Source organism: Aspergillus chevalieri, chromosome 2 (assembly GCF_016861735.1).
Source record: "Aspergillus chevalieri M1 DNA, chromosome 2, nearly complete sequence".
NCBI lineage: Eukaryota > Fungi > Ascomycota > Eurotiomycetes > Eurotiales > Aspergillaceae > Aspergillus > Aspergillus chevalieri.
Window position 1 is genome coordinate 2069624 of NC_057363.1, and position 11864 is coordinate 2081487.

Sequence of the window (11864 nt, forward strand, 5' to 3'; positions counted from 1 at the left end):
CCGGGAGAAAGCGCGCAAGGTAAATGATGCGGCGTGCAGCCGAAACCACGTCTGCGAAAAGGTGTGCCTCTCGGTTCCAGTCCATGTCATCCTGGATGTGGCTCCAGGGATCTGCTGTTATGGGATAGGAGGAAAGTATACTGACATGTTGTACTGTAGATGCCAGATCTGGTCTTTGTAGAATGATTCGGAGGAGTTGCAGTATCCGTTGCAGGGGAATCACATATGTAGACCAGGTTAAGTTGATCTCTTGGTAGAGAAAGGGCTCAGTGGATGCGTGTAGGCCCTTACATGTTCGCAGCAATGATGATTTATCAGAGGTTGAACAATGTTCCATGATGCTCACGAAGCAATCAAGAGGGAGTAGAGAGAAGACTACATGATGAGCTCGGCATGTGCGGTGCTTCTATGACGGAGAAGATCCAAAATGGTTATTTTCAGCCACAGAAGGGTCAGTCTCTTGAGCCTTTGGTAATTGAGGAAAATGCTAATCCAAGAATGGAGTGCTTCTAGGGTGATCGTCATTTCCGTAGAAATGTAGAGGTTTACTGATTATCAGATGCGATAACAACGGCAGAAAACTGGAGGCGGGGCAATGTTTGTGCATAACAAGCCAGGTCAACCTTCTCACCAAAACAATATTTTGATCATAAGGAGCGAAAATGGACGGATATGTAGCTCGAGGCTACCAGCTGGAAATGCTAGAGCAGAGCTTGAAGGAGAATATAATCCTGGTGGTATGTCGCATTCACAGCCATCCATATACAGATTCACCCCGCTAACCAAGCAGATGGACACTGGAAGCGGGAAAACGCACGTGTATGCTTAAATCTAACACTATATCTTTAGAGAAAAAAAGCATTTCAAAAATGACCGTACAAAATAGGGCAAGCATGCGAATAACAGCCGAACTTGCGCGGTGTAGCTCGGAAAAGATAGTTTGGTTCCTGGCGCCCACGGTCGCGCTCGCCGCTCAGCAGAAAGAAGCTATCGCTTTACATATCCCAGCTATCAACATCAGACTGTTAATCGGGGACGACGGGGTGGATCGCTGGAGTGAGCAGAGGATTTGGGATGCTGCGCTTTGCGATATGAGTGTCGTTGTTTCAACGCACGCCGTTTTGGCGGACGCGTTGGCGCATGGGTTTGTTAGGATGGAGAAGTTGGCGCTTATTGTTTTTGACGAGGGCAAGTATCTTTCTACATATATATTGTAGTGATTTATACTGATGTTTGGTGTCTAGCTCATCACTGTGTCAAGAACCACCCGGGTAATCGGATTATGAGAGATTTCTACCATCCCACTAAGAAGAGCAGAGGCCCGCAGGCTGTGCCTCACATTCTGGGATTGACAGCGAGCCCAATTATGAAATCCAAGGTCGCTGATATCCGGTTCGTCTTGTCCCTTCTCTACTTTTCTTTGCAGAGGCTCATGTATCAGGAAAATCGAGAACAATCTTGACGCAGTGAGCCGGACTCCGCAACTACAACGACAAGAACTCATGAAATACATCCACCGGCCAAATCTATCTTTACTAATATACCCTACCGTATCTGCCAATGCAATCCCTCCTGAGGAAGTACACTCCCTCCAAGTATTATTCCAACTCCTCCCTGACCGAAACTATGGCCCTTCCTCAGATTTCACCGGTGCCCTGATTGGCCTGATAGGCGCAAAAGCGCAAGACCAGATGACCAGGTTCTTTATTAAAGCCATGAGAATCTACTATACGCTGGGTGCCTGGGCTGCGGACTTTTTTATCACAGAGACGACGCGCAGGACCGTGGGACAGGTGGAATCAAATGTCAACAGCTTATGGGTAGACCAAGCGAAGGTAGGCTTAGCTGAGAGGCTACAGCCCGTTTTGCACACCAGTCGAATCCCGCTTTGTGCCTCCGGCGCTGTCTCTGGAAAGGCTGAGCGTCTTTTATCATTTTTGCAACAAGAGCACCATGGAAACATAGCCGGGATTGTCTTTGTCAAGGAACGGACTGCTTCATATGTGCTGGCAGAGCTTATTGCACAACATCCAGCAACTCGAGATGTATTCCGCTGCACATCATGTATGGGGTCTACAAACAAGGGCAAAAAACATGATATTTTCAACGTGCTGGATTCAGACGAAGTGGACGAGACGCTGTTGCAGTTTCGAGAGGGCGGCAAGAATCTGATTGTGGCTACAGATGTCCTTGAGGAAGGCATTGACTTGACGGCTTGTCATTTAGTTGTATGCTTTGACCAGCCAAGTAACCTTAAGTCGTTCATTCAAAGACGGGGTCGTGCTCGACAGAAACAATCGACATTTGCGATTATGGTTGCAGATGATGATACATCGGATGCGATCAAGCGGTGGCAGGAGCTCGAGGAAGAAATGATCCGACTGTATAAAGACCATAAGCGGACGTTGCAAAATCTCGAACAGTTGGAGGAATTGCCAGAGGGCGTTGGATTTCAACTGAGTTTGCGGACGGGGTGCGTCATTCTATTATCAATAGTGTAATTTGGGTTTGCTAGCTGATATTGTGTCTAGAGCATTGCTAACAGCAGATACTGCGGTTTCACACCTTTATCATTTCTGCACCACGCTACAATCCAAGGAGCTTGTCGACTTACGCCCTCGATTCAAAATCGAGAAAGAACCCAAAACCGGCCGGTTCAGAGCCACAGTCATCCTCCCAAGTAGTCTCGATCCAACCCTCCGTGTTGCGCAAGGTCTTCTGTGGTGGCTCACAGAGCGTGCAGCCAAAAAGGACGCAGCCTTCCAAGCATACACCGCAATGCATCGAGCAAAGCTGGTGAATGACAACTTCCTTCCTCTAACCCAGAGTCGATTCTTAGCACAAGACGCCGAGGGCGATGAGGATATGATCAACAGACCCAAATTCGCCAATTTCGACTCTTACGACCCATGGAAAGAGATGTCGAGGTCATGTTTAGGCGCGAATGTACATAGGTCTCGCATTTCCATAAAACAGAACGGGATACCTCGTCCTGACCTTGGAGTAGCCATGATAACACCGGTCGAAATACCCGGAGCGGAACCCTTGACGTTATATTGGGACAGCGAGACTACTTTCGAGATCTCTTCGGAGAAATCAGAAGCCATTAGTGTATCGCCACTTGACATACAGCTTATGCGAGAGACTACGCAAATTCTACTGCACTCTGCGCGGACAAAACAACCGGAGGGTGATGACAAAAAGCACTATGCTGTCTTGATAACTCCAGACGTTCCGGCTGAAACTGCTAGCCTCGCAAAATGGCTGGGTGCTAACAAAGGCACACATAACTGCCTACAGTGGTATAACGAGAACTATCCTGCTGCTCCACCTGGAATTATTAGAAGCCGTACAGTATACAACAGGCCACACCAATTTGTCCGCTGGATACCTCCCGAGAATGGCTCAGAACTGTTGGTGCAGGTGCGGCCTTTCAAAAGGAACTGGGACTTGTTACATCGAAATTCGTCGTTATCAGCAGTGCAGAATCCCAATGGTAAGGAATCAGAAGCCAAGGACACGCAGATACAAGCCCGAATCTGCACTTCTGACCGTCTACCTTGGGAAACGGGACGGGTCAGCATCCTTCTGCCTCCGCTGATGCACGAACTGCAGCGGAATCTAATAGCAGTAGGTCTCTGCAAAACGTTGCTACGGGATATTCCCGGGATCAGTATCCGGACCGTCGCAGAAGCCATAACGTGTCCCTCAGTACAATGGACGAATAATTACCAGCGCCTTGAATTCCTCGGTGACGCTGTCCTCAAATACGCTGTGTGCATTCAGCTCTTCCACGACAACCCACTCTGGCCCGAAGGGTATCTAACCCAGCGGAAGAGCCATGTTGTCTCCAACACATCACTCACAGACGCTGCCATGCGCGCAAACCTACAGAAATACATCTTCACTAAAGCGTTCATGGCCCGTAAATGGACAGTCCCAACCCTAACAGCAGCAAAGTCTCTTCCCGCACCCCCCGAAGGGGAACTGTCAATCAAAATGGCCGCAGACGCCCTAGAAGCCCTTATCGGCGCAGCATACGTTGATGGCGGCATACCGCTCGCCTGGTCAATGATCCACCTATTCCTCCCCAACGTCGTCCGAGACATGCCGCCATCCATCGGCTCCTCACCAGACCATAATCTAAGCCCTATCCCCATCGCACCGCTAAACCTCGACCATAACATCGACCAACTAGTGGGCTACCATTTCACAGACCGTTCCTTGATCTGGGAAGCTCTCACCCACCCTTCGTGGCAACGAGACCTCTCCACAGGATCCTACCAGCGCCTCGAGTTCCTGGGCGACGCGTTGCTTGACCTCATCATCAACCGCCGCATCTTCGCACACACACCCGCCATGCCAGAGAGCACAATGACACATGTCAAAGCCGCGCTTGTGAACTCGCACTTCCTCGCTTTTCTCTGCATGGAACATAACCTCAAAACAGAGGTCCGTTCGATCCAGCAGTCTCCACAAACCGGAAAATTCGAAACCACAGTTACAAAGGGTACTCTTGAGTTGTGGAAATTCATGCGCTTCGATAGCCCCGGCATCCCAATCGGCCAGCGCGCGCTCCTCCAGCGCCATGCGAACCTCCGCGACATGATCAAGCACCAGCTAGAATGCGGGGATACGTTCCCCTGGGGCTTACTTACGCAACTACGCGCCGAAAAATGCTACTCGGATATCATCGAGAGCATCATAGGTGCGATCTTCATCGACACACACGGAGACATCGACGAATGCGAGAGATTCTTACGCCGTATCGGGTTGATGAGACATCTCGACCGCGTCCTGGTAGATAATGTGATTGTTAAGCACCCGCGAACGAGGCTTTATACCATGGTTGGATCGAGGAAGGTCGAGTATATTAATGTGCAGGGCGAGGGGGACATTGAGGATGTTGGGATTGGTGTTCGTGTTACGCTGGATGGGGAGGAGTTGGCGACTGTGCTGGGGTGTTTTTCGAAGGATGAGGCTGTTGCTAGGGGGGCTGAAATGGCGGTTGAGAGGTTGCGCGAGATTCTTTCAATGTCGAATGAGGGATAGACTATATTGGTTCTTTGCAGCCTTCGCTGTGCTAGATGAACGTCTATACACGCCAGACAAAACACTCGCATTATGTACTATGTAATGTAAATAGCTAGCTAGAAGAACACATTGCATATGGTATTCGCTGAATGATCAAAATCGAAAACACGCAAAGCAGAAAAACACCAAGGACTCCTTTTGCCCTCGTCAACGTAAACTGAAACCCTATTGGTATAGTACATCACAGCATGAAAAGAGCATGAGACAAGATTATACGGAATTCCCCGACAGAGTAGAAGAGGATGGGCAAGCCTAGGCAATGCCCTGAGCCTCCATTCCCGAAACCGTCGAGTACGGATACGGCAGATCCACCAAACCATCGAGTAGCCAGTTTAGCGGGTCAAAGACCTCGTAGTTCGGTTCCATGAACCCGCTCGGTAGGGCATGTGTTTCTCCTTGCACTCCGAGATTGGCTTGAGGGAGAATAGGTGCGGGTGCTAGGCTGGGGTCCCCGCCGCTGACAACTGGTGTTGAGGATGCGGGACGGCCTGCGGCAGCAGAGGAGTTGGCTGAGGAGTCTGCGTTGGAGTCGGGGTTTGTTGGGTTTTTGAGATATGCTGCAGAACGTTAGCTACCTGTTCCATTTCTGATTGTGTTGAAATAGATAAGCATACCTTCGATATTCCGACCCTTGGTCCTGGCATCCTCCCGCCATCTCCATACAGAGTCGTAAAGCAACGACATACTCATGCGACAGCGTACCTTCAACGTCAAAGTGTCGTCAACCTCGCTATTAGGAGTTGGGGCACTTCCCAATCTCCACATCTGCGCCAGAACCTCTGCCAACCGTTCCGGGAGATCGTTGCTAGACACGGACACGCCCCGGATGGCCCAGATGGTTCGGTTGAAGAGGTTCTTGGTGTAATCCATATCGATGTGAGTGGAGAAGAAGCTCTTGCCCAGCTTCTGCAGCGTGCATCCTCCTGCAACCATCATCTGGTAAATATAATAAGGGGTGTAAGATAGAACCGGCCCAACTTCAGTTTCAAGGTTCATGGCTGCTTCGAGAAATGATGTTGTCGTGGCGTATAGAGTGAGGAGGCGCTCACGGTAATTCTTTGTAATAGTCGGGTCGTCGAAGAAAGCTGATAAGTGAAGGTGGAGGTTCGAGGCGCGCAAGTAGAGGTCGGTGATACCTACAAGATTAGCATAGCTTTATTATTAAGGGATAAAATAACATACAGTCATATTGTGCTTTATGCTTTTGTTCAAGCTCGTCGAAATCTCGCGAGAGGAACGATATCAAAGTTGACCGCTCTTGGTCACTGCACAGTCCAACAGGGTCTCGCTGGTTGGTGTAGAGGGCCTTTGTGACCTTGTTACAGAACCTCTCGATCTCAAGTCTCGGCTTAATGCCTTCAGGGAGCTTAAAGTTCGGGTCCGTCAACTCGCTCCACGACAGCGTCCAATCATAGAGGGTAGATGGTGGTTGTCCATAACCAGTCGCAACCCTATACTAGTCAGTAATTGCCCGAAGGGAAGAAGAGAAGAACATACCGTTGAGCCACAATATTGCAGATCGCCCATGTTCTCACTTTGTCCCTGAGCTCTTCCTCAATAAGTTCCACTCTGAACTTGCTAAAGTCCTGAGTGTGCGAAGGTCGGTGAAGACCAAGTTGCATGGCGACTTGCATCATCATACCACACAGCATGAACGTTGGATCTGTAGAGGTACTGCTGGTTGGAAAGGGCCAGGTACAAAGCAGACAAAGAGCCTTGACGACATGGTAGCTCTGTGGGATGTCCGCCAATGTGCTCCACACGAGTCGCGACACTGGACCGGCCAGAGAGTTAAGGAGATGAGAATCCCCTTGGTACCGTCGCGCACCGACGCTGATTATGGTCCAGAAGAGCAGCGGCGAAGTGTTATAGTAATCATCAGGCGATCGCTCTCGGTCGAGGAACGGAAGGAACGGATGATAGAATAGGAAAAACCTAGCAGCGTTAGCATCAGCTCGCGCGCAAATAAAGTAAATATCCTTACAGGTTGAATAACTCTGTTGCCGTCTCCGGCACGACCATGACATCTTCAAGTCGCTTAAGCTGATGATTGCCATTCCGCATGTAGTTGGAGCCATCAAAGCCCGAACGTAAGTCTAACAAGGACGCCACAGCCTCTTGAGAACCCATGTACTGGTCTGACGATATGGCAGAAGGCGTCTGGTAAGCCCCAGCCGGACTGACATGGCTTGATTCTTGCTTTGGTGTAGGATGCGCCGACTGGAGAGGTTGTTGCTGCTGCTGGGCGATATTATTTGCTTGCGAATTCGCAACCTGCTTCCTCAATTCAATAATCTCGCGTTCCATCTCTGCATTTCGACTTCGCTTTCCGACGCGCTTAAAGTTCGATTCGATCTTGCAATCGAGTTTGAGACGTCGACATCGCGAACAATCAGACCATGGGTCTTGTTGCACATCGCATCGAAGCTGTAACAATATAAAGTTAGCCACTGGTCCTGCAGCAACACGATGAGAAAGCCAAGCCAAGCAAAGCGCATAGAGCGGGGCGTACCTTCTGCTGGCGACATTCGTTGCACGCGCGTTTCACAGGCTGTCTCTTCTTCTCTTCCCGAAGCTCACTGTCCTCGATATCATCCACATCTACACTCCCCGGAGAGCTGTCTAGCCCCGCCATGGTGACATTACGCTTTCTAGCTTGCCCCAGGCCGTCGGGACCGACAGCAGCAGAATGGCTGACACCTCCCATTACGGGGCTGGGCGCAGCATTATTGGGATTCCCTGTCCTTGGTCCGAGTATTGGGCCTGTTCCTGGCAATCCCCCACCTCCGATTCCGCTTGACGATCCTCCGATAGACGCCAGACTGGGTTGCGTTGGTGTGTTTTGGCGATGCAGGGCGATAATCAATAAAGCTCGGTTGGAGTCAAAGAGGGAGAGAGAGAAAAAAAAAAAGGCCGAAGGCGGAGACCTCGACTTGAGCCACAGGATAGGGTAAGTGGCTATTATTATAATGGAGAATAGCTAGTTAGAGTAGCTGCTAATAGAACCCTGCAGGCGACGGACTTTGGCACGCGACAGAAGCACTTTTCGTGAAACTTTTCTCCAAAGGCCCCTCGAAAACGGCCGCAGATTCGATGAGGGGAAGTCCGATCTCGCTGTCACGTGAAAACAAAGCACGTGATATTGGTCAGGTGACTCCGAAGACATTTTGATGGACGTGGATAACTAACTAGTTAGTTGGTCTTTCCGACGTAAAATAGCAACTACTACTACTACTACTACTACTACTACTACTACTACTACTACTACTACTACTACTAGTTAGTTGGATGGATTGAGTGCCTATCGGCTAAGGCTAACTATATGTCGTACCGGGCAGAAAGCGAGGGCGGTCAAGCACGTGACCCAACGGATACTGTCGGAATATAGAGGTTCCTTACCGAACAATATCAACTGATGCCTGATTTATGCCTCACTGATATCGTATGGCGCAAGCAGCTTATTCACTCCTTTGCCCTTATTGCTGTTAAAACCTCACATTCGCTTAGAATACTCTGTTAGGTAGCTGCGGTCTTATATAGGATCCTAGATAGCTTCATTTGCAAAAATCAGAGACCTCAACCATATACGCTTGATACGTAGTTATTTTCAACCCTGACTAAGCCGCAACTCCGACAGATACTAACAAGACAGCACCCATACTTATGCTCACATTATTACCCAGTTATTCCAACGACTCTCGAGGGATAAGTGGCATCATGAGGCTCATTATCGTTGCATGGTCCTTATTACTGCTTACACGAAATACGGGGTGGCAATCTCTGCTGCGTCGTCAGCAGTCAATACTCATGTAAATCGGACTAACCAGACCAGGCATAAGTACATGCATGAATATTCCATTTCGCATATTATTTGATGTTTGGAAAGCGAGATACTGCATCATGCCAAACTTAGATCCGATATGTAGGCTGTGTTGTTGCCCAACTCAGCCGTGCATCGTCCCCATGGGCTCGTATCCGATGCATTGCACGTCGCCGAGGCTTGTTTTATTCTTACTTGCTTGTCAACCAACCATCATGCTATTTTACTTACCAGGATTCCATAATCTCCTCCTAGATAGTCCATGATGTGATAAGAGGTCATCCTCAGGGGTCTTGTCGGTCAGGCAGACTTCAAGATTCACTATAAAAGCCAGCCGCCAGCCTTGTTGACTTGAGCAGATTACTCTCCTCACCTGAAAGCCAACATACTAATACATACATGAATTGAAGTTATCAAGCCACCATGAGCCCACATGCTCTAGATGTTGAAGATGGAAAAGGCCATGCCTCAGCTGATTTACCCCCGGCCTACGATGAAACAACAGTCCCAGAATACGTGACGATACCCTCATTGAATCTGAACAAAGACGCCGGATCTCCTCGCAACTCCACTGTCACTCCCGACCAGTGCGCCGCTCATCTGAAGCTCCTAGCAGTCTTCGCAGACTTGCGCGATAACATTTCAACACAAGATGGTCTCTTCGGTCTACATGATGCTCAGGTAGAAGGGCATCGAGATGGGCGCAATCACATGCTTGCTAAAATACGCGAAAAGCGATGGGCTGTGTATGTCAGCCGAGCGGCTGAGCGGTATTCGGTTTGGTGGAGGGAGTGCGTTTCGAGTTCGGAGGGGCGGCCCACGCTCAAGACACTGCAGAATATTCACTATGGGAGCATTACGGGATGTTTGTCGAGGATCGCTTGGAGTCAGGAATATATGCCGCCTCTCGACGTCTTGATGGTATGGCATTCCCACGTGCTCAACCCGCGGTCTTTCCTCGAAGATTGTATCCGTTACGGGAAAATGAGCTTCTGGGCAACCGGCTTCCCTTGGGCTGTTATAAACGAGTGCTTCAACGACAGGACTTTGGAATACGATGCGAGGGAAATTGCAAAAACTAACTTCGAACGAAAAACCAAACTATCCTGGGATAACCTCCAAGACCCGCCACGAAAAGATATCAAATGTCCCAATTGCGGAACCCTAATGCATGTCCTCTGGTCAGCAGGTCATATACCCTATCAATCCGCCATTCCATTCGAAAAATTCTACGGCTTCGCAGATAAGAGCTTCAATGCAACCTGCTCCAAGTGCCGCTACATTGTCACGCATGACAAACTCAAGGTCGCCAAATTCCGACGAGACGTTCAGCGACTGCTAGAACGAGACTCGCCAATGCCAGGGACGCTCTACAACCTGAACGGCATCCCAGAAGCAGCAGGAGGCGCTCGTTTTGGCTTAGAGTCGTTCTTCCCCAATTGGCTCCTGCAGGCCGTGGGCAAGGACATGCTCATGGTCACGCACCCGCTGATAAGCCGCTGCGAGAACATGGCCGACATCCGCGACGAACTAGAATCCAAGCTCAAAATCATAGACGTCCTCTTTAAAAAGGCCGGCAAGCCTCCTCGTCGCCGCATAGACCTAGAAGAAAAAGTCGCCTTTCGCCGAATGATGTCCAGCTACTGGGAAAACACCTCCGCCTTTTCCATCGACCTCGTCGGCGCCGTCATCAGACAAGGAACCTTCATCCAGAAAATGGACAACATCGACTGGCTGCACTCACCAACAGCCATGGAAACAATGACCCGCCTAATCAACAAATACAAAGTCTTCTTCCACATCATGGTCACGAACCCGAAGCGCATGGCCGTGCCCACCCTCGACGTCGACCTGGCCTGGCACACCCACCAACTCTCCTCATCCCGCTACTTCCAATACTCCGTCCTCAACTCGAGCTTCTACTCGGTAACCCATGACCGCGTCTTCATCGACCACGATGACAAAGTCAGCGAAGACAAACTCTCCGACGGCTTCGAATGGACAAGCAAAATGTACAAAAAGATAACCAACGGCGAAATCTACAGCGAATGCACATGCTGGTACTGCGAAGCCATCAGAGCCCCAGATCTTCGAAGCGGAATCTTCGTCTCCTCTGCTACAGCGCGAGCTCGCGAGACTGCTGCAGCCCTACACGATCGAGACGACATCTCCTCAGACCCAGAGAGAAATCCACATATCTCCGCGCACAACGCCGTGAAACCAACAACGCTAACTAGCCACTACTCCGTCAGAAGAAGCCTGAAGGCAATGCAGCTCCAGAGCAATTATGAGCGAGCACGCCGTCGCGCAGAGAAACGCGAGCGCAGAAACTCCAAGGATGCCAAGGACGATACTGCCAAGGACAAGGGCAAAGACAAAAAGAATTCCGATGAAGGGCCTGCGACTACTGCGTTTCCGATTGTTTGGGGCGTGCCTGTTTACATGCCATACTATGCGCCGTATATGTGTGACCCCGGTGTTCATTCTGATGCGTATGCGGCAAATCCAGCTTGTATGAATTTGACCCCCGGGGGCTATGGGAATTGTGCGGCGGGGACATGCGGCGGTGCTGTTGCTGCTGGGAGTTGTGGTGGATCGTCTGGGGGATGTGCAGGTGGTGCCGTTGGAGGAAGCTGTGGCGGTGGTGATGGTGGTAGTGGTGGTGGATGTGGAGGCGGCGGGGGTTGTGGAGGAGGGGGAGGAGGAGGAGGAGGGGGGGGATGTGGCGGTGGTGGAGGGGGTTGTTGAGTTGGATCTCATGGCTACCTCGTTTATGCGCTAGATTATGAGATCTGTTGGTTGGGCAAGTGGATTGGCTTTCGAAGGGTGTAATAATGAATCTGAAGTTGAGCCAAATTGAAGTTCGAATGCGTACTGGGTATTCAAATCTGATAAACATGCAACCTAAAATGAGAGAAAGAAATACACCGAGAATTCAAATGCCAAAAAT

At 50.0% G+C, this 11864-nt stretch overlaps 3 protein-coding genes across 3 annotated transcripts; 2 read left to right on the forward strand and 1 right to left on the reverse strand.

Annotated features, from left to right (window-relative positions):
• Positions 1 to 662: 662 nt before the first annotated feature.
• On the forward strand, positions 663 to 5052 carry DCL2 (putative RNA helicase/RNAse III; the record flags this gene model as incomplete). The annotated part of the gene is made up of 6 exons (XM_043285053.1): positions 663 to 737; positions 791 to 819; positions 887 to 1188; positions 1245 to 1392; positions 1442 to 2473; positions 2532 to 5052. 6 exons carry the CDS (start codon positions 663 to 665, stop codon positions 5050 to 5052), a joined length of 4107 nt encoding a protein of 1368 aa, XP_043133783.1.
• A 294-nt stretch (positions 5053 to 5346) lies between these two features.
• On the reverse strand, positions 5347 to 7801 carry ACHE_20720A (putative C6 transcription factor (Leu3); the record flags this gene model as incomplete). Its single annotated transcript, XM_043285054.1, has 6 exons — positions 5347 to 5651; positions 5709 to 6230; positions 6277 to 6545; positions 6592 to 7029; positions 7079 to 7521; positions 7607 to 7801. 6 exons carry the CDS (start codon positions 7799 to 7801, stop codon positions 5347 to 5349), a joined length of 2172 nt encoding a protein of 723 aa, XP_043133784.1.
• A 1536-nt stretch (positions 7802 to 9337) lies between these two features.
• On the forward strand, positions 9338 to 11662 carry ACHE_20721S (uncharacterized protein; the record flags this gene model as incomplete). Its single annotated transcript, XM_043285055.1, has 1 exon — positions 9338 to 11662. One exon carries the CDS (start codon positions 9338 to 9340, stop codon positions 11660 to 11662), a length of 2325 nt encoding a protein of 774 aa, XP_043133785.1.
• Between the last annotated feature and the right edge of the window lie 202 nt (positions 11663 to 11864).